At 49.9% G+C, this 27,615-nt stretch overlaps 1 protein-coding gene and 1 long non-coding RNA gene across 2 annotated transcripts; one reads left to right on the top strand and one right to left on the bottom strand.

The window, feature by feature from the left end:
• Positions 4,845–7,341, bottom strand: ID2 (inhibitor of DNA binding 2, HLH protein). The gene is made up of 3 exons (XM_005687031.3): positions 6,784–7,341; positions 6,400–6,463; positions 4,845–5,610 (listed from the first exon to the last, which is right to left on the bottom strand). The coding sequence occupies exons 1-2, from the start codon at positions 7,129–7,131 to the stop codon at positions 6,407–6,409; spliced, it is 405 nt and encodes a 134-aa protein (XP_005687088.1). The 5' UTR covers positions 7,132–7,341; the 3' UTR covers positions 4,845–5,610; positions 6,400–6,406.
• Positions 13,903–26,101, top strand: LOC108637162. The gene is made up of 3 exons (XR_001918851.1): positions 13,903–14,168; positions 14,275–14,350; positions 25,849–26,101. It is a non-coding gene; the product is annotated as an uncharacterized LOC108637162 (long non-coding RNA).

The following is a 27,615-nucleotide window of genomic DNA, read 5'->3' on the forward strand; positions in this document are numbered from 1 at the left end:
CATTGATCACTCTGCCTGTGGTCATGCCAACACCACACTGCTTTGATGACTAGAGCTTTATAGCAAGTTTTGAAATCAGGAACCATTAGCTCTCCAATTTTGTTCTTTTTCAAGATTGTTTTAGTTTAAGGATCCCTTGAGATTCCATATGAACTTTAGGATGGATTTTTCTATTTCTGCAAAAAACATCATTTTGATTTGACATGGATTGGCCTCGAATCTAATAGACTGCTTTAGATGGCATTGTCATTTTAACAATATTAAGTTCTCTAATTCATGAGCATGGGAAATCTTTCCATTTCTAAATGTCTTCTTTAATATTTTCAGTAATGTTTTATACTTTTAATTGTAATGCCTTTTGCCTCTTTGGTTAATTCCTAAGTATTTTATTCTTTTTTGATGTTATTGTAAATGGAATTGTTTTCTTAATTTCCTTTTCAGATTGTTTGTTGTTAATGTGTAGAAACGCTCTGGTGGTTTTTCATCTGGGTTTTAACTTTTGCATCAAGTTTTCAATTTCAATATCTTGGGATTGTCTTATGTTTTCAATTAGTTCTTTGATTTCTTTAATCATTTTAGTCATTCTCACTCTTTATAGTTCTTTGGTTCCTAATCTTTCTCTTCATTGTATCTATTGACTCTTTCTTTCACAGTAAATTGTTTTCCAGTGGTTTAAAAAAAATTTACTTTAAACTTACTTTCAGCGAGCCATTAAATATGAGAATTTTATGTGGTCTATATGGAGGGCCTTTCTATCCAGAGAAGTTTTGCACTTGCTACTGCCAAACACCCCAGAAGCATCACTAGATAGGACCCCACTTTATATTAATTTATGGGCATTAGCACAGTGGCTGGAGAAGGAAATGGCAACCCACTCCAGTGTTCTTGCCTGGAGAATCCCAGGGACAGGGGAGCTTGGTGGGCTGCCACCTATGGGGTCGCACAGAGTTGGACATGACTGAAGTGACTTAGCAGTGCAGTGGTAAAGAAACTGCCTGCCAACACAGGAGGTGCAAGAGATACAGGTTTGATCCCTGGGTCGTGAAGATCCCCTGGAGGCGGGCAACTCGCTCCAGTAGTCTTACCTGGAGAATCCCATGGACAGAGGAGCCTGGAGGGCTACAGTCCACGGGGTCGCCAAGAGTAAGACACGACTGAGTGTCTGAGCACACACACACTGGCATTAGAATTTCTGAAACTAACTGGGTACTATATATTTGAACCTGAGGGCAGATCTACCGATATGAATTTTCAAGGGAGCTATTTCTTTCCCAGCCTGAACTCAGGGCTGACAGACTTTCTTAGGATCTAGTGAGTAATGTATTTTTTTAGTCTATACTTCAGCTGAGGGGGCCTTCAAGGGTTCTGCGCGGTGGTCACAGCTGCAGCGTCCTGCTTCCACGTGCTTTCCAAACCTTGATCCCCATCCCGTCGGGCCAGTGCCCTTAGGTTGCCAAGCCAGGAGCCCCCAGCCAGGACGGCCACAGCGGTGGGCACTCCCCTCCTCCCTCTACTCTGCTGGAGCTCTGTCTGCACGTGTCCTCTGCAGCCTCCCCTGGCATTCTTGTGACCTCGGGCTGGTGCCACTCAGAGTGACTGTGTCCGTGGTTGGCACTGAACACAGTACCTGCGCTGAGCTTCTCAACCCACCTCACAGCCCCTGTCTCAGATGATCTTTATGACGAACCAGAAAGACATCCGAAGTCTTGGCAGCGTCATCAACCAGAACAACGACACTCGGAGCCTGGAGGCGCCTTCCCACCAGCACAGAAAGGGAGGGTGGGTGGCAAGTCAGGCTACCGACTCTCCGAATGGTCCTGGAGCCACGTGCCCACACTGTGGAGAGCGAGCCCCATAAATAATTAACATTGTTTTTTTTTTTTTTTTGAGAAAAGCTCCACAGTACAGCTTTTTATGGACAAGAATGCTATTTCCTTTTCAATTCAGAAGCCTCTTCTCCATTCCAGTAGAACACTGGGCCGAGTTGCTCTGTCCACGAACAGCGGTGCGTCTTTCCTCACTCAAGTCACCATCTCTGAACCCAGTTTCCACAGGATAGAAGATGTATGTCTGCCCACCTCAGAGGATTTATCCATGACTTTGAGGACTAAGAGTAAATGTAAACTGACATTTATTGTTTGAGGTTAGTGTGACCTTGATTCCAAAATTAGATAAGGTCTGCACAAGATACCACAGCTCTATTTTATTCTCAAAAATTCCAAGTAAAATATTGGCTGACAGAATGCAACAGTGTCTATAAAAAGTAACAATACGTTGTGTTCCGGTAGGATTTTTTTTTAATCTCCGTTTTTAAAATTTATTTATTTTACTTTACAATATTGTATTGCTTTTGCCATCAGGTAGGATTAATTGCAGAAATGAAAGGGTAGTTCACATCAGAAAAATCGGTATCATATACTAGAGAAATAATTTCAATAAATATGGTAAAAGTATCTTACCAAATTCACCCCCCAAATTATGATTTAAAATTCTCAAGAAATCCCTAACAATGGAAGGGTTCTTCCTAGAATGATAAAGACTATATATTACAACAAAATCCTAGAGTCAGGTCATCCATAAGGGATGGAGGGTGACCTGTGCTCCAAGGGCCAGGATAGGATAAGAATACCCACTCTCACTCACCCCTATTCCTTTAACACAGCATTGAAGATTCTGGCTAAAGTGCTTAAATAATTCAGAAAAATAAATAAACAACATTCAGTTAAACAGAAGCTTAAGGTAAGAGAAGGGAGAACGTTCAGGCTTTCGTTGGACTTCACAATTCATTTTTCTACACAATCCCCTTATCATCTATTTGAGGCCAAGGATCACATCTGATACTTTTTAAAAAAATCCAGGACCCCACCTGGTGTCAAGTTGGTGGTAGATACTAGTTTGCAAAAGGGATCTTATCCAAGTTATGAAGTAGTAAAGATGAAATGAGTCGCATGTGGAAACCACTGTACATGTGCTAGAGAAGTAAGCTTGCAGGACACCATCCTTCATTTTCAAAAGGCTGCATCTCCCGGATGCCAATTTCACTTCTAAGCCTCAAAGCCCCCCGCCCGCGAACGGCCCTCCTCGAGGCGGCCACCAGGTGGCGCCCGGCCTCCACCGGCCGGACCCGGAAAGACCCACTGGGCTCCGACGCCCCAAGTCCCCTCGGAAGGGCTCCCGTTTCCCGGACGCGGCTGCTCCCTTAGGTCGTCGACCGAAAGGCGCGAACTGCCCGCGGCTCCCAGCGACGGTGCGGACCCGGCTCGCCCCACGCTTCCCTCGCAAGGCCAGGGAGCCCTCGCGCGAGGTCCCCTCCGTCCGGGTCAGACACCATCTCGGTCCGAGCCGACTGCGGGCGGGGCACCGAGCCTGGGGTCTGCGCCCCCCGCCACCCGGAGGGAAAGGACGCTGGTGGCCAGCGACCTGGCCTGGCGCTTCCCGCCCTCGCCGCTCCCGGGTGCAGCCCCACGCGGAGTGGCCGATCGTGCCGGGCGCTGGAAGGGCGGAGGACGGGTGGACCGACGGCCGGGGCCAGTCCTGAAGGGCGGCCACGGTCGGAATAACCGGCTCCGGACGGGGGCCGCCGCCGGAGCCTGCCTCCCCGGGGGTATGTTGACCCACGACAACAGCGACGGCCCCTGGATCCAAGGGCCGGCCCACCTGAGGGCGAAGATGCGGTCCGGGGGCGGGGACGATGCGCAGCGCGCGGGTGATGCGCAGAGCTGGCCCGGCCGGCTGCATGGGCCCCACCCCCGCCCTGGAAGGGTGCAGGAGCCCGGCGATGCTGGGACCGCCGGTGCCCCCGCCCCCGCCCCCGCCCCGCGCTTGGGCCGCGAAGGATTCAGCGTCTGGTCCGGAAACGCCGCAGCCGCCCGGGGCGGACTCGCCGGCGCCACCCTTACACCTGCTCGGCTAGGCCTGAGAAGGTGGCCCCAGGTGAGACCCCCTCCACCCCACGCCCCATCCTCACCGGCCCGTCCTCCCCGCTCCTTCTCCAGGTCCCGTCCACCCCGGACCGGCCTTCCTAGCATCCTACCCTCACCCTCAAGCCACACGACCCAGCGAAAGTGTCTTCCAACGTGAGAAGGTAGTATCAATATACGGGGATACAGATGAATTGTAAACACGTACCTACACCAGTCCCAGCGTTGCCACGTGAGGGATGCGGTGGACACAGCAATCGGATACTTCCCTGCGCAGTCCAGGCGCAGCCAAGGGTGAAGGGCGATTTAAAGATTTAAACAGAAACCTGTCTTGGAGCCCCGGGCAGGGCCCAAGCCTCCTCCCCAGGCTGGGTGAGCTACAGGTGCAGGAGGGAGCTCGCGGCCATATTACAGCTTCACCCCCAGGGCAAAGGGGCCTTAGGAGCAACGAGTAGCATGAAGGGTTATTTTTTTTCTTTTTGCCCCACCTCTAAATCTTAAAATCAGGTTCAGAAATTCTGTGGATTCTATTCTTTCCTGATTAACAGCAGTTTCATTTGCTGCAGAAGTGTCTTATCCACTCAGACAGGTCGTCCTCCAGATTCCACATCTAAAGTGCTAGGAGGCCCCACCACAGTAACTCTTGGGTTGGAAACCCCACCCCAAGGCACAGAGCTACTTTTTCCTTGACAGACTAAAAGAAACTTCTGGGTTTACAGACTCCCCAGAACAGTCAGCTTCCCTAAAAAGCAGCAGCAGCCCTTTACCCCAGAGTGCTAGCCCTGACCACACATCTGTCTGATAAGGGCCTTCTCCGCACTGCAGACTCCAAGCCTTAGGGGTGGTAGAAGCGATGAAGGAGGAGGGATTAAATAATATGGCGAGATAGAAACAGAATCTTAAAAATCATTCAGAATTCAGGCATTGACTTCAGACATGTTTTATTATAATCTTATACAGTCTACATAAATTTGAACTTGTATTTATTTGGGTTCAGTTATAACATAGCATAATAAAAATCAAAGCACTGGTCCTCTGAAATAAAGCAGGCAATCACCATTCAATAAACACACTTGATTTATTTTGTATAAAAGGGTTAAGTTTACAACTAAACTTTTATAAAAAGTTTAGCATGAATAAGTACATCATTACACTTTGTATGCAGAAATGTACATTTCTGCCACTATACAAGAAAACTCTAATTAAAGAGTTCACAAGGTTTCACTCAATATATATATATATTTATATATAAATATATACACAGCATTCAGTAGGCTTGTGTCAAAAAGGTAATTTCTGACCAAAAGACTTCATTTAAGTAACTGAATACTGATCCTTCTGGTATTCACGCTCCACCTTTGAAAAAAGGCAAAGTCTGCTTAAATTGGGCAATTCCTTGTGATTTTAACGTTTTCGCTCCCCATGGTGGGAATAGTATATAAAGAAAACCTTCCAACTGCAGAAAGGGCATTTAAAAGTCTTTTTCATAAATAACTAATATCACAGTCCAGGTCAGAAAACACCCTGGGGAAGTTGATCATTCTTAAGTTTTCCTTCCATTTTTTTTTTTAAAGGTCCATTCGACTTGTTGTCCTCCTTGTGAGATGGTTGAAAAATAAGTTCAGCGCCTTAAAAGAGCCTGTGGATTTGTTGTTGTTGTTGTGCAAAGGGAAAAGAAAGTCATGAACACCTGCAAGAGATCGGGAGAGAAAGGACTGTTTAGGAGGTTTTAACCTAAGGGCAGAGACAGGCAGACTGGCGCCAGGAGGAAGCCGCAGTTTGAACATTTAACCAAACACTCAAACACTGGGCAAACCCTGGCGTCCAGATGCAGCGCACACACTCGGCCTGGACAGCGCAAATTAAACATTAAAATAGCAGAGACTCAGGGGAAAACTTCCCAACGCAATCTCCTATTTGGATCTCCAACGGCAGTGCTCACAGGCGCCAGTCTGCTTCTTGTAACAATTATTTGATTGAAAACAGCCCTTTAGTTAACAGATAGGGAAGTCGAATCCCACATCACAGGATCTGAGACAGGGTAGCAATGCTCAACTAGCCGATCCCAGGGGGCTGGAGTTTTGGGGAAGGAGGATCCCTATGGAATTTGCGGTGATAAGATTAATTATATGGAGGTTAGTACCTCATAGTACCAGAGCAATAGCAGAAAACAGCCGGGGCATGTTACAGGCGCACAAGAAGCCAGTACGTATTCTCCTTCACCACCTTGGGAGTAAGTTACAGGCATTGATTTTTTCTTTTCTTTTTTTTTTTTAAAGAAAACGTTCTGGGATTTTGAGTAACAGGAGCTAGATGGCTCTTCATGTCTAGTACGCGTAAACAATGTACTACGTGCAACACAACGAAGTACACGTTCATTTACCAAACCCCCAAATTTTACAGATACGCAAGTACCCACGCGCGCGCACACACACTCCAAGCGCCAGTTCACCAACGGGGGACACAAGCAGACACTCACCATTTATTCAGCCACAGAGCGCTTTGCTGTCATTTGACATTAATTCAGAAGGGAATTCAGAAGCCTGCGAGAGAAAGGGGGGGGGGGGAAAGGCACAAGACGTTAGACAACCTTAAGGAGAAAGAACCTCTTAAAAAAAAAATAGTTTAATTTTGAACAGCAAGTTCCAAAAACCCACGTTTATGAATTCAGATTTAGAGGCATTCACATGTCATAACAATTTCACGCACACGACTCCTTCCACAGCAGATTTGTTTTTGTTTTTTTTTAATGACTGTTAACAGGGACAGTGATAAAGTTATTAGCCCGTCTGTAAGTCAGCGACTAGGGCCCGCCGCCTGACACCGGCTCTACCCGAGCATCGCTGGGGGGAGCGGGTCTTACCTGCAAGGACAGGATGCTGATGTCGGTGTTGAGGGTGGTGAGCGGCGTCCTGGACGCCTGGCTCTGCCCGGGTCGCTGGTGGTGCAGGCTAACGATGGTGGGGTGCGAGTCTAGAGCGATCTGCAAGTCCAAGATGTAGTCGATGACGTGCTGCAGGATTTCCATCTTGCTCACCTTCTTGTTTTGCGGGATGCTGGGCACCAGCTCCTTGAGCTTGGAGTAGCAGTCGTTCATGTTGTACAGCAGGCTCATCGGGTCGTCCACTGGGGTTTTGCTCCGGGAGATGCCCAGGCCGTGGTCCGAAAGGCTGTTTTTCCTAACGGACCTCACTGGACTGAAGGCTTTCATGCTGATCGCGGGGAAGGGAAGCGAAGCGATTGGGAGGAGGGAAGCGGGCTGCCCCGAAGCTCAGGCCGCCGCCGCCGCCGCCGCCGCTGCCGCCGCCTCCTGCGAAGGTCGTCGCGCTCGGCACCGCGCTCGGCTCAGAATGAAGCGGAGAGCCCGGCCCGGCGGCTTTTATACGCGCTCGCCGGGGCCACACGACCCGGCTTCCCCGCGACCCCATTGGTGGAAGGCGGCGCGTCCATCAGGCCGGGCGGGCGCGCCCATTGGCAGGTGCGGGCGCGAGGGGAGAGCTCCGTCCTTCCGCGTTCGCAGCCAATCGCCGTGGGGGTGGGCGGAACGGGCGCCAGCCCAGCTGAGGTGGTAAATAGAGTACTGTGAGCGCCGGGCCCAGGGGGACCTGGGGGTGGGCAGGGACCGGGGGACGGCCGAGCGACGGGAGCAGCGGGGCGCGGACGCGGTGGGGGCGGGGACACCCCGGGACCGTAAGTGGGCACCCCAATCCCAATCCCGATCACTAGGCGGGACCCTCCCCCTAAAGGTGCCCCCCGACGGAGGCTGCTACTCCTCCAAGCTTTCAGCATCACTAAGATCACAGCACCCCCGCGGAGTCTGCAGGGCAGAAGGGGAAAGCCACCACGGTTCCCCGCTCCTCCCGGAAAGTCATCAAGACGTTATGGAAAGCATTTCCGAAAAAAGGGAAAACGCAAATAACTTTGCCATCCACAACTGATGTTTGTAGATTGAGATCGGCCTCTTAAGATCAGGAAAAGCTTTATGAAAACAAACCCCAAAACACCCACGCGCGCGCATTTCAACGACAGGTTTAAGTGTGGGATCGTGCAACCCGGAGCAACGCAGAAGACAGTATAGTAAACTGTGAAGTGAGTACTTACTGGATAACTGTGCTGATCGCTAAGGAGCTCGAGACGCGCGGGACCCTTCCTGGGTTCCTTCTCTAACACTGGGAAGGGCTATTATAATAAAGCTATTAATCGGAAATCATTAGGAGTATTTGCATATTGAAGCTGTATTTACATACACTACCCTTGAGAGGCTGCTGGTCCGCTCTGCAGTGTCGGTGGCAAAGCAAGGTGACTAGCTATGCACACATCATGATTTCTGGTGTCACATTTTAGCGCCTGCTGTATTTTTAAAGTTTTGTACAGGTAGGTGGCCCTAGCCACGGTCAATATCTTCACACTGTTTTTAAAAAAATCTATAAGGTACCAGGTTGGGAATCTTCTTAGCACCAGTACTGGAGGCAGCTTCAGGTTGTGTCACCTGCCCTCATCTTTTAAAAAATTTTTCTTTCTAGAAATCTTTTAAGAACTACAGTTTGCAGTTCTTTACTCAAATCCTCTTCAGTGAATTCACACATAATTCTAACTTAACGGAAGACTACAGTAAGTTAGTTGTGTGTTTTAAAAATCATTTTTCTAGAATACAATAAACTAGAAAGTCTGAAAAAGCATTCTATTTTTAAGTGTCTTGTTTACTTTATCTCAATCTGCATCTCCTCGGCCTTTAAGAAGGAAAAGGAGGGCAGAACTGGAGAAAAAGTAAAGCTTAATAATGGGGAAACAGTATATTTTTCTTCAGTTAATGATTAATTCCTCAGCTGGTGGACCAGCCGGTCTGGTCCTGGACACCAACTACAGCCATGTGCCTGCACTACAGCTGCTCTCGAGGGAGGAAAAGTTGGTGGCGCTAGGGTGGATATCACCTTCCGAAAATCCAGCCACCTCAGGTGGGAGGATAGAGGTGGTTTCCTGACCAGCAGAGAAATCTACTCAGGGCCTGCCCAGTAAATGCTGCCTGCGACTTCTTTGCGCACAGCAGTGGAGTCCCCCACCTCTCCTCTGATATTAAGTCTGGAAATGATTTCATCCTGAGTCCTCACAGTTCGAACCTTTTGATGTTCTTTGTGTGCATGTGTTTCCGTCACATACGTGCCACAGTGGAACAGATTTTGTTTTGACACTATTTTGGTTCATGATGTTATACTTTGACTATTTTACAATAATAGCCAATGTAAACAAACATCTTTGGGATTCTCAAATTATTACTTGTGATTCTTGGACATTGCAGCTCTGAGATACTGACGCATTCCTAGCTTTTTCCAAGGACACCGTATGTTAACATCCGTGCCAGCCTCATTATCCCTCCAGCCGGGCTCCGGGCTGCTTCCTAATGAGCCTTGTGCGGGATTACTTTGCACACTCGCAAAGTTGATTAAGGCACTGCCTTCTCCCAGGCTCAAGTGTGTACCCTGATGCAGTAAAACTGCTAAATATGGTGAAAGTTTTCTGGTGTTTCTTCCTCTATCGGCCATGTCAGAGTCCAGTCAGCCTGGATGAGTGGAATTCGATTCGACTGGCAGGCCAACCAGTTCTACATTCATTTAAAGATCAACTTAAGGGGACTATGAGGCTAAGTTCATGATTTTTTTTTAAAGGCCTGAGTTCCTAGTACGTTCTGTCTCAGCAAGCCCAATTCGCCATTACCTTTAAAATTATGTTTTCATCGGGAAAATGGTGAGGTGGGTTACAAAAAAAAAAATCTGTCTTTTGGTGTCTCCGTGGGCTTGAATTTGAGGCCTCTAAAGCTGCAGATGGGCCCTGGTTCTGCTAGATCCGTGGGTGGTGGGAAGGTGTGAATGGTTTCCGGTGGGGGGGGGTGGAGATGCATGCCCCCACCCCACCCCACCCCCACTTAAAGTCACACGGCGGCCCAGGAAGGTCGCCTAACCTGGTTCCAGGGCTTCACTCCCTCGGTCTCCACCCCGGCCCGGCCGCCGGCTCCCAGCGCGACTGGCCCCTCGCGGTAATGAGAAGCAGCTCCGGGCCGGGCGCGCCAGGCTGGCCGGACGGCCTTTGCAATTGCTACCCCCACCCCCCGCCCCGCGTGATGCAACTGGGGGCGGGAGGAGCCTGCGGGAAGGCAGGGGGGGGTTGCGGAGGAGGGGGTGTCTCAAGGTCCTCCCGGCACATCTGGCGCGCTGGGGAGCGCTCGCCTCTCTTCCCCCGGGTTTTGTTCTCCCAGCTGCGTCCATCCCGCCCGTGACCCCCCGAGCGAGCCCTGACAGGTGATGAATGCGCGGCGGCGGCGGCGGCGGCGCGCGGGCCGGGCCGCGGCGGGGCCGGGGCCGGAGCCCGGGAGCAGACTCTCTGGCGCCAGGCGCGTGACGCCGCCCATTCACGCCGCCCGGCCGCCTTGTCCTCGCGGCGCCGCTCAGGCGGCTGCCATGGCAACCGCGCCGTCACTCAGCGCGCGCGCCCAGCTGATCAATGCCTGCGAGGCCCGGCCGGCCCCGGCGCGCCCCGGCCCCGCCGCCCGGCCCGCGCGCACCTGCAGCCGCCGCGCGTCTTAAGTTTCCAGCGATTTGGGGCAAGGAAGGAGGACCGAGAAGAAAAGAAAAGGGGGGCTGGTTGGGAGAGAAGAAAACACACACACACACACAAAGCCAGGAGAGGGAGAAGAAAGAAATCTTCCTTGTGCAGAGGAGGCGTCATGTGGCTTAGAGGTTGCCAAAGCAAAAGGTTTTGCTTTATTTTATTTGTTTTTGCAACCGAGGCGCTCAGGGTGGGGCCGGCGCGAGGGGAGGGCTGTTGGGGAGAAAGTGACTGTCTCAGTGGAGGGCAAAAGTGATTTATTCCTTGGGATCCTCACGAGGAGGAGCTGGACTCCCCCAAAATACCTTTGAAGGGCTCCCTCCCGCCCCCACATACTGCCCATCCTCGGAACCTTGGGAGGTTGCCCTAAAAAAAAAAAAATCAGATTTTTTTCCCCTCCCAGGACGGCCCCCTCCCCTCGCCCTCCCTGAGGCTGGAGGATGGGCAGCCGGTTCCCGCGGCTCCCAGCCTCTGCGCGCGGACGACCCGCGTCTGCGTTCTCATTACCACTACAAAGCCGGGCAGACGTCGCCTCTTTCCAGAGCTGCGCTTTCAGCTGCGAACATCAAGAGGCCAGAAAACATCCAAGTGGGGCCAAGGACGCAGACGCCGCCTCGGTCCTGGCTTTATCTCTAGGGAAAGTTCCATTTTAAGAACCAGATGCCAACATTCCCGGACAGTTTATGGTATCCGGATCCCTCGGGGTGCGCATCCGCGGCTTAGAGTGTTAGCAGCAATTATTTATCGTCTGCCCTGGAGAGGAGGTCCTGAACACGACTGTCCTCGGCGGACCCTGGGGGTGGGGGTGGGGTGAGGACACACGACTGTTCCCGAGCCGGTTATCTGGTTTAGCAGAGTTTGTTGTGGTTTTCGAGGAAACAGCATCTGGGTTACATAAGGATTCAAGTTTTTGCTTTGCTTGTTTATTTAATACCTTGGCAAGAGGGAACCCTCACTGAAACCAGATAACCGAATTTGGGTTTAAAACAGCCTTAGATGAGGGGCAACGAGAGGGGAAGAAAATGAACCAAACCACAAAAAGCAAACAAGGGGATGTTTATTTTTCTCCCTTTTGGAAGTTTTGAAGACCTGCCTAACCTCTTACTTCTCGTCGCGCACAGCTAATAAATTGCATTAACAAAGCGCTTCAGCTACTACCGTGGCTTAGCGGGCATCCCTCCCCCGCGCTGCCCCCACCCCGGCCCTAATTCCTTCTAGGATTCGCGCGCGGTCCTGTTTGCCCAGAGATCGCAAGAGCACCAGGAAAACGGCGTGCTAAATCCAATTGCTTTCAACCGTCTGATCTCCTTGTAGGGAGATCACCTTTCAGCCCCGTTCAAAGAAAGCAAAGTTTGGAAAGTTTGGCGGAGGGGCCGATTTAACTACCAGCACGGCAAATATTTAGTTACAAACACTGTGAAGTGCCCAGATTTGTATTTGTGGCTGCGTTTGGCTTTCACAAAGGATTTTCCTGTGACTTTTGTTCCGGTCACCAAATTAAAAAAGAAAATTAACTTGAGCGAGAGATAAGGGCTTGGAAAACAACCCCGGACCGCCCGCGAGCTGGCGGGCGCGGGACTGGCGTCGCCGAGTCTGCGCCGCCGTGAGGCGCGCGTCGCGGGGGTCCGGCCCCCGCGGGGAGCCCGGGTCACCGCTCGGACCCCGGGCCGCCGTCCACCGTGCGCCACCCCTCGCGGCACGCAGCGCCCCGGCCGCCGGCCTACCCGCCGGCGTCCGTGGGAAACCGCGGTAACCCTCTCCAGCCAGCGACAAGGGCGGGCTTGTCCGGAATCAGGCTGCATCTTAATATTATAATACTGCCCCCAAAGCAAAACCCGAGGCCCCGCTTGCGAGTCTCTTAACAAGAAACACATTGTGCGCTTTCTTTTTTTTTTTTTTTTTTCCGCCTTTTTGGCCGAAGCCACATTGGCGCGCTGGCCACGGTACTGTGAGCCAAGTCCATGACTTCAGAGGGGAGGAACCCGCCTGCCCCGCACCACGTGCGCGCCCGGCCCGGATGGCCACCCCGCCGCGCCCTGCCGCCCTGTCCCGCCGGCAGGTCAGGGGCTCTGACCGGGCCCGGGGCGCGCTCGGCGGACACGCGTCCTGCGCCCAGGGCGCTCTGGCCTCTGCCTTTTCTCGACCCGGGGAGGTACCCAGGAGGCGGCAGTGCGGGTAACTGGATCGCTGGCCGCTCTAGTCGGCTGGTGGAGACGCTTTATTTTAAAATACTTTGACAGCCTTCTATGTCCCCCACCCCCAAGTCCTTGGGGCTTTTACTCCCAGGTTCTACCATCCCTCTTCCCTAAAAAGGAGAATTTACAGTATACCTTCTCTCGACTGGAAATAGCCCGAGGGTTCTGCAAGCCCTCTGACCCCTGTCACATGTCACTGCTGTCCCTGTCCAGAGGAGGTGACAGGATCTAGAGCTGCATTTTCAGGGAGGTGAGTGCTAGGGACCTGTGGCGGCGCCCCGGGAGGAGCAGTCGTGGGCACCCACCCTCAGCCCGGTGGTGATCACGCTGTCTTCCCAGCGCTGCAGATGTCAGGGCCCTCATCTGTTTCTATGCCAACGCTGCCCATCAACCAGACTCTGCCGGTTGAATTAAGTGGTCCATTTCATCTTAACCATTTCTGCCTTTCCAGGAGTCTTTGCGAAGAGCACAGATACATTACATTTCAAAGCAAAAAGGGAACCGTGATGACCCTCTTTATTTAAAAATTTTTATTGGAGTACAGTTGATTTATGGGCTTCCCAAGTGGCTCAGTGGTATAGAATCTGCCTGTCAATGCAGGAGAGGCAGGCAGGAGACCTGGTTAGATAGCTGAGGGACAAGATCTGGAGAAGGAAATGGCAACCCCCTCCAGTTTTCTTGCCTGGAGAGTCCCATGGACAGAGGAGCCTGGTGGGCTACAGTCCATGAGGTCGCAAGAGTCAGACACAATTTAGCAACTGAGCTCTGGCACACACGTATGCACACAACTGATTTATAATGCTGTGTGAGTTTCAAGTGTACAGCAAAGTGAATCAGTTACACATATGTATGTATCCACTCTTTTTTTAAGATTCTTTTCCATATAGGCCATTACCCAGTATTGAGTAGAGTTCCATGTGCTATACAGTAGGTTTCTTTTTTTTTTTAGTCTTTATTTTCATTTTCTTCTGTTATGTATGTGTGTGTGCGTGTTAGTCACTTAGTCCTGTATGTCTTTTGCGACCCCATGGATTGTAGCCCACCAGGCTTCTCTGTCCATGGGGATTCTCCAGGCAAGAATACTGGAGTGGGTTGCCATTTCCTTCTCCTACAGTACGTTTTTTTTTTATTAGTTATCTAGTATATATATAGTAGTGTGTATCTGTCAGTCCCAATCTCTCAGTTTTATCCCCCTAACCCCCTTATGCCCTGGTAACCATGAGCTTGTTTTCTAGTGATGGCCCTCTCTAAAGGGAGGTTAATCGTTCACACTGGGTAAGAACAATCATTTACAAGCTCATGACAGCTTGCCTGTTTTGCTCTTCACTTTGCCCCCGTGAGTTAGGAGGAGCAGATGCTGCCTCCGTTTTACAGAAGCAGCTGAGGCATAGAAGAGTGGCAGTTGCCTGTGTGAGCCCACACGCCCTAGAACAGTCCCTGTGATGATCCGGAGGTGTGTGACCTTCACCCCAGGGGGGATGTCAGTTACTTCTTTAACCTTGAAGTTTGTTCCAGTCCTGCAGGGAATTCATAAAACACTTTGCTTTCCCCTTCCTCAGGTATTAACATTGAGGGACTGAGCCTGACTCTCTACTGACAGAAGTTAAAGTCTGAGGACTTCACTTCTTAGTGGAGGTAACCTTTACAGACACAGTCCTGGGGCCCACATCTCTAGAAATTCTGCTTAACTGGGTTTGGTGAGCGGCCAAGGAAACGCTCAGGAGACATGGATGCAGGTGTTGCGGGTTCCACACTGACGGAATGACAGGTAATCTGTGAAATCAGTCCTGCGGCAGGCGCGGTTTGCCTCTTGAGGACCCGTGCATATTTGCTTTTGGAAAGCCGAAGAAAAGGAAGACAAGGGGTATGTTGCATTTACCCCCATCTTTACTTTCTCCCTTGTTTGTTCTTCCTCCTGATGTTCCAATATTCTTTCTTTTAGAAGGAAATTTTTAAAAGTTTTTTTTTTTTTAATTTATTTGTTGGCTGTGCTGGGTCTTTGTTGCGGCACGTGGACTTTCTTTAGCAGCTGCAAGTGGGGCTTCTCTCCAGTTGCGGTGCACAGGCTTCTCATTGCAATGGCTTTTCCTGGGGCAGAGCATGGGCTTTAGGGGCATGCGCTTCAGTAGTTGCAGCACGTGGGCTCAGCTGCTCTGAGGCGTGTGAAATCTTCCTGGACAAGGGATCAAACCTGTGCCCCCCACGTTGGCAGGTGGATTCCCAACCACTGGACCACCAAAGACGTCCTTTTAAAAATATTCATTTATTTGGCTACACCAGGTCTTAGTCGTGGCACGTGGGATCTAATTCCCTCACCAGGGATCAAACCCAAGCCTCCTCTGTTGGGATCATGAAGTCTAAGCCACTGGACCATCAAGGAAGTCCCTCCAGTTTGCTTTCTTTTATTGTTTCCTTTCTTGTTCAAGGGCATCCTTTAGACATTTTTTAAGGGTAGGTCTGCAGGTGACAAGCTCTCTCAGTTTTCCTGCGTCTGAGAAGTTCTTGTTATCTTCTTGATTCCTGATAGATGTTTTTGCTGGATCTAGACTTCTGGGCTAACCCACTCCAGTGTTCTTGCCTGGAGAGTCCCAGGGACTGGGAGCCTGGTGAGCTGCCGTCTATGGGGTTGCATAGAGTCGGACACAACTGAAGCGACTTAGCAGCAGTAGCAGACTTCCAGGCTAGAATTCTTTCCGCATTTGACATGCTATGCCACTTTAGCCTCTATGGTTTCTGATGAGAAATCTGCTGTTTCTCAAATTGTTTTTTCCTTTGTAAATAAGATGCTTTTTCTGCCTGTTCTTTGTATCTTCAGTTTTTAGAAACGTGTCCATGATGTATCTTGGCAAGGATTTCTTTGTTTTTCCATTTTGAAGGTGTCTCAGCTTCTTGACTCTGTAGGTTTAAGTCTTTTGCCAAATTAGAAAAATTTTCAGCCATTATTTCTTAACATACTTTGTCAGCCCCTCCCTCCTTCTCCTCTCCTTCTGGGGCTCTGATGGCAAGCATGTTAGATCTTTTCTTATAGTCCCACAGGTTTGTGAGGCTGTCCTTTTGTGTGTGTGTGGACAGAGTCGGACACGAAAGAAGCGACTTAGCAGCAGGTTTTGCTTTGGCTATTGTACTTTTCATTTTGAAATTTTCCATTTGGTTCTTGTCTATATCTTTTATTTCTTTACTGAGATTTTCTGTTTTTTCCATTTTTTGGAGAGTATTCAGAATTCCTCCTTGAAAGACATTTCCTTTCTTTTTTTGTGGCTGCTGTAAAATCCTTAATAGTTAATTCCAACATCATGTCAACTCAGTATTGGCAACTGTATTCTTTTCCCATTCAATTGAGCTTTTCCTGTTTCTTAGAAAGAAGAGTGATGTTTGTTTGAAACTTATTTGGACTTTCTGGGTGTTATGAAACTCTGGAACTTATTTCCATCTTCTGTGAGAGCAAGTCTTTGCCACCACCAGCCTGGCTGAGGGCGAGGAGTAGGGGTAGGGGGAGATGTGCCTCGGCTTCATCCTTCACGGTGGAGGGTGAAGACCTCTTGGTTCTGGAAGGGTGTGAATGCCCCAGCTCCCCACCCAACTCTTGCTGAGACCAGCCTGTGGGGAGGGGGAGCAGGGCCTGGTTACTGCTGGGTGGGCGTGAGAGTCCAGGCTCCCATGTGATCTCTGTTAACACTCTTGAGGGGGCTCCTTGCCGAGAAACACCGCTACTCCCCACCCCACCGTCTGTATCACCACCCTTTCGTGGAGGGAGGCTGAGATACAGGCTCTCCACTTGGCCTTTGTGATGGGGGTAGAGTTGGTGCCTCCGCCCTACCTGTGGTGCTTCTTTCGAGTCACATAATTATTGACTGGAAGTTCGCTGTCCTACTAGGCTGCCTCGTTCCTGATCTGCTGCTTGAGAGTACAGGCCTTTCTTCTTCTTTTTCCATGTCCATTGATGCTTCTGGGTACCTACTTCCCCAGCCCCTGATCCAGGATATAAGAAGCGCAAAGAAAACCCAGGGAAAACATCACCATGTCCTTCCTTGGCCCCCAGAGTCAGCAGCTAGTCTGCCCTTCTCTTGCCTCTCAGAGTCTCCCCATGTCTGTTTTCTCGCTGATCTCCAGGGTTCTTAGCTCTCTTTGGCAGGAGGAATGAGAAGTGCATCTACTCCATCTTGCCTGGAATAGAAGTACCAAATGCTTATCATTTAATGAAGTAAAGAACATGAAGCAGTGGTCTCTGTTTGAAGAAAACTATTCACATTTCCTTATTGTTTGGACTTGCACGTGTTTTCCCAGGTACATTATTTCATCAAGTCCTGGATTAAAAAAAAAATTAAAAATATGATTTAACTGTTGTTTTCATCAAGCCCAATTGGGCCCTGACAGCAGGTGTGTAGAGGCATCCTTATGTCTGATGGTTGTTGGGTCTCCAGTCTGAATGAGTACTGTCCTCGCCCTTGGCTGAAAGAATTGCTTAGAATTTTTTTCAGTGGCGTCTGATTCGTTCCACTAGCACTGTCTGGGTCCCGGCTAGCTGGACAAGCTGGAGGGATCATTCCCCTCCTGTGGCAGGTGCCTGCTCATGTTGCTAAAGCTGCTGGCTCTCCGGCTCTATCATTTCTCCTTGGCAGACCCAGCCCCAGTTGCATGTCTGCTGGGCACCTAGCTCAGAGGGGCCCCATGCCTGGGGGTTAATGCTCTGCAGGTGTTATCTTGAGAGTCTTAACGATTCTTTCAGTTGTGTTTTCTGAGTGATATTTGATGGGAAAATGGAGCATGTACTGGGGGTTGGTGCCTGGACCGTATGGGGGTCCCATCTTCCTACCTCCCTGGGTTCTTGCCACTTGTTCCCTGCCTCTTGCTGATCCACCGCTGCTCCTCTATCTGCCGGAACCTAGGACTGGGGGCAGGAAGGGTCAGAGTGGGTGAGTGTGGCCCACATGCTGAGTTGAATACCAGGGCCCTGGGCACCTGTGTCTTTATTTGTGTGAGTACCCTTGTGACCAAGAGAATGCCATTAAATCACAAATGAACCTTGATGACAAGTAGAGAGAGATGTAGAAGAAAAGAATTCTTTCTTTCTGCTGCTTGAATGAGGTGGGTGGGCTGCACTTTCACTTTGCAGTGGTCCCTGAAATTTATTTAGCTTGTCTCTCACTGATAGCTTTTGAGGTCACTACTCTCTAAAGATGCCCCTTAATGAACTATGCTTTCAAGAGTTCAAGGTGGGTGTCATCCTTCCCAGACTGGACCTGGGGAGGCCCTGTGCACCCAAGAGAATGCAGTGGGTGTGGTCCTGTGTGATTTTCCAGGTTACCATCAAGGACAGGGGTTAGTGGTGAATCAGGGTTTCTAAATATAATCTTACATATGCCTTGTAGCTGTAATCATTGATAACTTATTTTGGCTTTTCCCCCCGGAAGTTTTACAACAAATGATTTACAATACACAAAATAAGTGTATCTCCACGTTTAACAAAAACGCCTTACTTTTTAAAACTGTCTGATGTTTTATTTGACATCGTGGAGCATGTATTCATGTATATAGTGTGAGTCTGGCTTCCCCAGTGCCTCAGTGGTAAAGAATCCACTTCCCAATACAAGAGCTGCAGCAGACATGAGTTCGATATCTGTGCTGGGAAAAACCCTAGAGGAGGAAACGGCAACCCACTCCAGTACTCTTGCCTGGGAAATCCCACGGACAGAGGAGCCTGGCGGACTACAGTCCATAAGGTGATTTTGGTGTTTACATGTCTTTACATGTCATGGATTTGAGTGTGGAGCCATCGGGCTTCCTAGTTAGGCCCAGGTTCTTCATCCCGTTGTCTCACTGATTTGACTTCCAGGTACCCCTGGGGATACTATTTTCCCCTTGAAAGACTCTGTTGGCATGAGGACTCTAAGGTTGAGTACCGAGAAAGAGGCTGGAGCCCTCCGACAGTGGCTGTTGGCAGCTGCCAGAATGCTGCCATCTGTCTTCCTGCGATGCCGTCTCAGGGTGGTCATTTCTGGTCCTGAGACTGGAGTCAGGAGAGGGCTACAGTTCGTGAAGTCCTGCCCGGAAGCCCTGAGCCCTGCTTTCTCAGAGATCTTGGCCTGATCTCCATAAACCCTACAAGACCCTTCGGGTGGGACCAGCTCGCTCTCCATCTCACCTGGCAGGAAACTGCCCTGTCACCCGTCCTGTCGATCCAGCCAGCAGGCGGGAGCCAGATCTGGGTCTGTCCTGACATCAGAGTCTCCTCTCTGCCCTAAGTTACTTAATAAGACTTTCTCAAAGTGTATTCAATCCATTTAACTATCATTGTGAGAAATGCTTGCTTAAAAAAAAAGAAACACTGACACTGGATATTTTACAAGCATTTGAAACATAACATTTTGAAATAAAATATTCCTAACCATCCTCACCATGTCTTAGGGTCCCAGTGAGCTGATGGTTGCTGGTAGGAACAAAAGCCCATGCACAGTAGGTGGGGCTAGAAGATGTGATGTTGAGACTGGAGCATCCCTGAGCGCAGGTGGTCCTCAAAGTAGCCTCCCCATGGGGAGCCCCCAGCACTGCCGCCCGTGGTATGTGATGTGGGGGGAGCACAGGCCTTTCTGACTGAGAATCCGGATGGTAACAGCACCTTGCTCTGAATGGCATCTTGAACATCCTCTGCCACCCGCTCCTCCTTTTACCTTCAGTCTTCCCCAGCATCAGGGTCTTTTCCAATGAATTGGCTCTTTGCATCAGGTGGCCAAAGTATTGGGAGTTTCAGTGCGCGTCACATGCAACACCTGGAAGAACGTAAATGCTCAGTAAACACGGCTGGCGGACAAAATGCAGCCCACATTTCCGGTGCACAGTGAATACTTTTTTTAAGTGTGAGTGAGTCCCTGTGCTTTACCTGGTAAGTCTAGTCTAAGCCTTCTCGGTAAATATCACTCACAGCAGCAAGTGCTCCTTATGAAAGAACTAAGACATCCATTAAGAAATAGAAACTGGCACTTAACGTTTACTAAGCTCTGACTAGTTAAAATAACTGGGAGAGAAGATGTCTTTCACTAAACTTGCAGAATTCAGAGTAAAAGAGTTCTAATTTGGAGTCCTTGGGGACCAGAATGGCCAGAAGTGAACTTCAGAGGGTTTATTTAAAAAGCCGCAACTTCAAAGATGGATAGGTCCACGGACCCCTCCTGCCTCTCTGCACAGGCCAGCTCGTTGTTTCCGTTACAAATTGATTTCCAGGGTAATACCCCTGAGGCCTGTCTCCCACGTGAGATAGGAGTCGAGACTCCAGCAACCCTCCCAGGTCATGTCTGCTGATCCAGGCCCAGCTCACGCACAGCTCAGAGTCTGTTTCTCGCTCCAAGTCTAGAGTGGGTGCCAGGGATGGGGAGGCATTTTTCAGGCACTTGGTCTCTGCTTGCTCCAGTGGCTCAGCCTTACTCACCCTGCACTTCCAAGGCATCTGGGCTCATCTGCACAGAGCCAGGAGCGGGGAGAACTTGGAGAGCCCCGTGGGGAAGCACTTGGCTGGATTTATGAATCAGGCCTGGATTTGGCTCAGAACACTGAACTTATCCCCTGGGCTGGACTGCGAACTTTCAGTGTCAGAACTGCTGACACTTGGGCTGACGGCTCTATGTTGTGGGGGGCTGTCCCGAACAGGATGTGCCCTGGCCTCTCCCCACTAGTAGTTGTTGTTCAGTTGCCCAGTCGCATTCAACTCTTTGTGACCCCGTGGACTGTAGCCCACCAGGCTTCCCTGTCCTTCACCACCTCCCAGAGTTTGCTCAAACTCATGTCCATTGAGTCCATGTTGCTGTCTAACCATCTCATGGTTAACCAGCCACTACTCCTTTTATCTTCAGTCTTCCCCAGCATCAGGGTCTTTTCCAGTGAATTGGCTCTTTGCATCAGGCCAAAGTATTGGCGTTTCAGTTTCAACTTCAGTCCTTCCAATGAATATTCAGGGTTGATTTCCTTTAAGATGGACTGGTTGGATTTCCTTGTGGTCCAAGGGACTCTCAAGAGTCTTCTTCAGAATCACCTCCCACTAGCTCCTCATAGAAATCCCTCTCTCTGTCAGTGGTGACAACCAAAGATGTCTCCAGACATTGCTAGATGTCTCCTGGGGGGCGCGGAGCAAAGTCACCCTGGCTGAGAACCACTGTCACTTGGCCCCACCTGACTGCAGGGAGCCTGGGAAAAGTAGCCCAGACGTCCGATCGGGAAGAAAAGAAAGCTCATTTAGATCCTGCTGGCCAGTCTCTCTTTCTCAGTGACTATGGGCGGTTCTTCTGGTGCTGTGGGGACACTGGAGGGGCCCAGTGCAGAGCCATTTCTATGGGTGAGGGGGTGGGTAGCAGAGCCTGAGGGATGGGACAGGAGCTGCACGGGACAGGGGGGGCATCTGGAAACCAGCTGCCAGTGTGGTCAGCAGCCCTTCTGAGTGTTTATTTGTGAGCAGATGAAGAGGAAATGACCAAATGAAAAGGAATATCCCCATCATTCTCAAACACTTACTTAAAAGATATGACTGAGCTCCCAGGCTGCCCTGGGGTGGGAATGGAGGTGACCGGCTGCCGTGTCACAGGGAGGGGGCTTTGATGTCCTTGTCTTACTTGAGGACCCTTGAATCATGCAGAAAGCAGAATGGATTGGGGTTCCCAGAGGTAAAAATCTGGAATTTGCTGTCTTCCCGGGAAGGGGCTGTCATCTGGAAGCCCGGTGAAAGGGTTATTCCACCGCCCACGTGGCGTGCTGTGTGTGCACGTGATTATGCCTGGAAGAGGAAACATGTAGGAAGTTGTTTTCATAGCTTCTTTTTATTAGCATTTATATGAGTTAATGAGCATGCAAACAGATCTGGCAAAATTGTTGGTAGTAAAACAACCAATATGGTCTTAAAGAGGGAAGTCACCAGCTTGTGAGTAATCAGATCTTACCTTAGCTGGTAAAGAAGACAGGTTTTCCAAGCTCAGATATGCAGCCACTGTGAATTGTGGTATAGTAAAATAGAGCTCAAAGACAGGTTCCCTCCCACTGACCCACACATCCACCCACCCATTCACCCATCCATCTACCCAGTCATCCATACAACCACCCATCCAACCACCCACCTATCCATCCACCCAGCCACCCACCCACCCACCCATCCACCCACCCACCCACCCATCCACCCACCCACCCATCCATCCACCCACCCACCCATCCACCCACCCACTTATTCACCCATCCACCCACCCGTTCACCCATCCAGCCACCCACCCATCCATCCATCCACCCATCCATCCACCCACCCATCCATCCATTCACCCACCCATCTATCTACCCACCCACCCATCCATCCACCCACCCATCTACTCACCCACCCACCCATCCATCCATCCACCCATCTACTCACCCATTCACCCATCCATCCACTCACTCACTCACCCACTCATCCATTCACCCATTCATCCACTCACCCACCTGTCCATCCATTCACCCATCCACCCACCCACCTTTATCATAGATCCATCCAGTATTTACTGAACACCTACTATGTATCAGGCACTTTTCCAAGAACTTGAGTATTATCAGTGAACAAAATTGATAACCATCCTGACCACCAGGATGTTACATCCTATTGGGGAGAGAGAAAGAAAGAAAATTGTTGAGTAAATCACAGAGGTTATTAGAAGATGATGAAGATTGGCAATAAAGCAGGGATGGGAATATGTCGTGCCAGTAGCAAGGCACAAAAGTGACCATTTCAAATAGGTGGTCCTGGTAGGCTGCATGGAGAAGGTGACATTTGAACAGAGCCTGGAAGAAAGCAGTCTCCCCAGTCACATTGCTGGAACTTGAGTACAGTAAGGGAGGAGAGGGCTGCGCACTCGTTAGCCTGTACCTGATCCCAACAACAACCCAACAGAAACAGCTACAGATTTAGGGGCTCTGCTTTAGTGTGAGTCAGAAGCTGAGACTCAGAGAGGTTAAGTAACAAGTCTAAGGTCACAGAGCACTGAGTGTCAGGGTTAGGGAGTAAAGCCTGAGATACACTTTCTATGCATTTTTCAGTCAAGTATGGGGAAGATAGTGAGGAAAGTTATTCTTGAGTGGGAGAGGGTAACAAAACTCATAGGCCACAGTTCCACGTTTGCGCAGGAATTGGGGGCCATTTAGGCACTGGTAGGACTTGGCCGTTTTGTTCTTGAAAGCAGAGCCGGAGAAAAGCCAACTGGAATGATTTGGAAGCCTCTGGAATCTATGGATTTGTAGATCCGCCCCCACCCCCGCCTCTACCTAACCTGAGGGTAGGGAGAAAATTAGGGCTGAGAGTACTTTATACTTTTTCACAAGATTCTTGGGCAATCCTGAGATCATGTTTTAGGGAACACTCCTAGGATCCCCAGCTTCTTAGCAGAGGTAGAAAGATGATCACAGAACCTGCATTTTAGATAAGATCTCCCGGGTGATTCTTATGGCCAAAAAGTGACTAGAAGTGGCCGTTTTGTTATCCCATGAAAGTTCCGACTTGGGGACGTTGAAGGAGCTATAGGTAATAACCACTCAAACTTACCCATTTCCATTTAAATACACAGCTACTCATAATCAAAGTCAGTTCGTTTATTGACTTTTGAATGTACGCCATACAGTATTCACACAATGTCATAGTGCTTAGTCACTCAGTCGTGTTTGACTCTTTGTGACCCCATGAACTGTAGCCCACCAGGCTCTCTCCATGGGATTTCCCAGACAGGAATATTAGAGTGCATTGCCGTTCCCTTCTCCAGGGGATCTTCCCAACCTAGGGATTGAATCTGGGTCTCCTGTATTGCAGGTGGATTCTTTACTATCTGAGCCACCAGGGAAGCCCTCATACAATATTGGACAGGACAAAAAAAACAAAACAAAACAAAACAAAAAAAACAATGTAAGCAATCCTTATCTTTTGCTGGTAATAAAATTCTGTTTTTTATTTCTTATTTTTATCTAACACTGTTTCTGTCTATATATGTCTTTAGTGCTGCTCATTGCTCTGGCTTCATCTCAGCTATGCTCTTCTGTAGGCAAAGTTCTAGAAATTCAGTATTAACAGGACTTTACTATTTGGTGAGAGCCATGCTGCTTTGGCCCCTTGTGGAACCTTGGCCTGATTTGTCCAGCTCTGCCGTCCCCTCCCCGTCCCTCCAGGGAGGCCCGGCTGCCGCTGCCTCAGCTGTTTTGGTTGCCCTCTTTCCGGATTTCTCCGGGTGAGTGACTCAGCATGACTCAGCATTTAGGGGAGCCAGAATATTCTTCCATGCAGCCAGCATATGGTGAACATTCACACTGCTTGGAAAAATCATTGTAAATGAAACACACAGGAGAAAAAAAAAAAGGCCCAGATTTCTTCACACCCAAATGAGACACTGGGTCAAGGATGAGGAGGACAAGTTGAGAAAGGGCCGTCCGGCTGGGGCCCCAGAGCAGAGTGGCTGCCTCAGAGGTGAGCTGGGGAGAAAGAAGCAATGACACCTGGCCTTCCAGGTGGAGAGGGGCCCAAGTGGCCCTCCTGTGAACAAGAAGACAGCTGGCCACGAAAAAACCAATGCAAATGCATTCATTTACTGGGGGGGAAAGTGCCCTTTATTCCCAACTTTTAAGCTCAGTGAATCTTTAGCTTCTCTTCATCCCTTTTTCTTTCTCAGTGGCATGAAGGCATGGCTCTTTAAAAGGGCCACCGAGCCGCTGACACTTGGCAGTCTCTCCAAGTGGGATTTTGAGGCTGTGAATCCTGCCGGGAGGGCCCTTCTGACACCCCTCCTTGGAAAGCTGGCGCAAGCTCTCAGACGGTTTCTAGGGTCATTGTGTTAAGCCTCTGGTTAAAGAACAGCCGCTTTGAAGCAGCTGGTTTGGGCTGGCCTCCTCGTCCCGGGATGGTTTCTCGGTATTTGGTGCTCACGTGACTGAGAACATACACTGGATTCCTCGCCTTTTAGAGTCTGCTGTTTTCTTCATCTGAAGTAGCTTGTTATGCTTCAGAAAGATTTTGCTTTTTAGGTCATAAAGTGGAGCTTGAAAACTGGAAGAGGCTTTTTTTTTTTTTTTTGCATGTGTAAGTTTTGTTTTAATGTCTTGACTCTGTGCTGAGTGCTTGAAGGGTCTTGGAGCAAGAGATGGGAACTTGAAGCTGGCGTGGAGAGGTTCTGTAGGATGTCCAGCCCATGCTAAGGGAGTGGCATTGAAGGGTCAGTCATTGAAGGGTCAGTCTTGGGTGGGGTTAAGCCCTGAGGAAGATGGACTGGGTGGCTTTCAGGCAATCACTCTCTCTCCTGCCAACCTGGTTTGGTTCTTTGAACAACAGCTAATGCCCTTGGAACATTCTCACAGAATAAGCTCCCTGAGAGCAGGGCCTGGTTCATCCTTTATACCGTGGTATCCCAATACCAATGGAGAAGGAAATGGCAACCCACTCCAGTGTTCTTGCCTGGAGAATCCCAGGGACAGGAGGGGAGCCTGATGGGCTGCCGTCTGTGGGGTCGCACAGAGTCAGACACTACTGAAACGACTTAGCAGCAGCAGCAGCATCCCAATACCAATAAAGAAGGAAATGGCAACCCACTGCAGTATTCTTGCCTGGAGAATCCCATGCACAGAGCCCGCCAGGTTACAGTCTGTGGGGTCACAAAGTTGGGCATGACTGAGCACGTATGCACCTCTGTGTGGTATATAAATAGATAACCAGCAGAGACCTACTGTATAGCACAGGGAACTCTACTCGACATTTTGTAACAACTCAGAAGGGAAAAGAATATGAAAAAGAAAACACCCACATACTGAATCACTTTGCCTTGCACCTGAAACTAACATAATACTGAAAATCAGCTACACTTCCATTTTTAAAGAAGAAAAGTTCTCTACATCGAAGAGCATTCAGTGATTCTTACTCTGAAACAAGGGATCAAGGACTACCCTGGTGGTCCAGTGGCTAAGACTCTGTGTTCCCAATGCAGGGGGCCTGGATTCCGGCCTGGGTTCGATCCCTACCGCCAGGGAACTAGATCCCCTGTGCCACAACTAAGATCTGTTGCAGCTGAATAAGAAGTAAATAGTAAGTAAAAAAATCATAGGATGCCATTTGGGAAAAAAAAAAAAAAAGACATCAGTGTTTCCACTTCCTCCCAAATCAGCAGGAACATGGTAATGAGAAGACCTGCATGTGTACTGAAAAATGTTTGCTGAGCAAGGGGTCCCAGGGAGAAGCAAGAGCTGAAGAACACAGTGCCGAACGGAAGTGCCGGACATCCACCGCTGAGCAAGGACTGTGAAACCATTCACGGATGGATTTTGACCCGTTAGGGAATAGATACCAAATGTTTTTTGACCCTGTCAGGATCAAGAGAAAAATCAGTAATTCAGTGATTACTTTAAAAAAATAATTTATTTATTTTAATTGGAGGCTAATTACTTTACAGTATTGTAGTGGTTTTTGCCATACATTGACATGAATCCGTCATGGGTGTCTGTGTCAGTGATTGCTTTTTAAAAACAAGTGACACTCACATGGCCTGAGTTTCATTTTGTTGTTTAATTTTTAACCGATAGCACTTCCTTCCAGCTTGCTTCTGAAAGAAAATTGTATTTAGAGGTGACCTGCTGTTTACTAGAGTAGAGGGAAGACAACATAGGACTTCTCAAAGCTGTCCCAGTTTTTCTTACATCGTACTGTTCCCCTGCCCCCACCACGTAAAGCCTTTTGGAAATTTGAGTAAATGTCAGCTCTGATGTTTATCCCATTCCCCTTCCCTCCTCTACTATGGACTGAGTGTTTGTGTCCCCCACAAATTCATTATGTTGAAGCCCTACACCCCAATGTGATGGTCTTTGCAGGTGGTCCTTTGGGAGGTGGTCAGGATTAGATGAGGTCATGCGGGTGGGGCTCTCATGGTGGGCTCAGTGTCCTTCTAGCTCAGTGGGTAAAGAACCCGCCTGCAATGTAGGAGACGTGGGTTCAATCCCTGGGTCAGGAAGATCCCCTGGAGAAGGAAATGGCAACCCACTCCAGTATTCTTGCCTGGAGAATCCCATGGACAGAGGAACCTGGCAGGCTACAGTCCAGGTGTGTTGAGAAAGAGTCGGATACGACTGAAATGATTAAACAACAACATCGACGACAAAAAGGAGGCCCGGGGAGCCCGAGGCCCCCACCCCATGTGAAGAGTGGCTGCAGCCCTGAGGACGGCAGAGGGCTCTTGCCAGATCCTGGACCCGCTGACATCATGATCTTCGACTTCCAGCTTCCAGAACCGTGAGAAGAAATGTTTGTCTTAAAGCCCCAGACTGTGCAATGTTGGGACAGCAGCCTGAGCTGCTACCCCGCAAACACTCCCCACCTCAGACCTGGGTCCCCGTCCTCCGAGGGCCGCTCCGTCTGGGAAGTTGTGGCTGCCGGGGGCCCAGGACCAGACATCTGACCCCTCGCCGCTGCCCCTGCCCCCTGGGTCGTGTCCCGACTCTGACCCTCAGGTCGTGCCCTGGCCCGTTGTCCAGCCTGAGCTCCTGCCCCACGTACTTGCTGCCCCTGGGACACCGGTTCAGTCTCGCGCTGGGTGGGGGTTTGCTGGCGTCCATCCAGCTCTCTGGGGCTCTCTTCATGCCCCCGAGGGTGGCCCATGTGTGGCCTCTCAAATGTCACTTCCTCTGGAATCTTCCCTGGCCCACTGGGGCCCCCTCCCTCAGGGCTGTCTGCACTGGACTCGGCTGCTTCCTGCTCGAGTCCTGTGAACTCTTCAGCAGAGGGTCTGTGGTGGCCCGTGACCCCGATGGGGAGCTCTGACCACAGACCCTTCGGGCAGAGTGGTGTCCAGTGGGCAGGACTGTCTTGTCTCCACCAGGGCACTAGGGCTAAGGCACTAGGCTCGAAGTGTGACCTTGACCTCAGCGCCGCCAGGAATATC

This window comes from Capra hircus, chromosome 11, assembly GCF_001704415.2.
Source record: "Capra hircus breed San Clemente chromosome 11, ASM170441v1, whole genome shotgun sequence".
NCBI lineage: Eukaryota > Metazoa > Chordata > Mammalia > Artiodactyla > Bovidae > Capra > Capra hircus.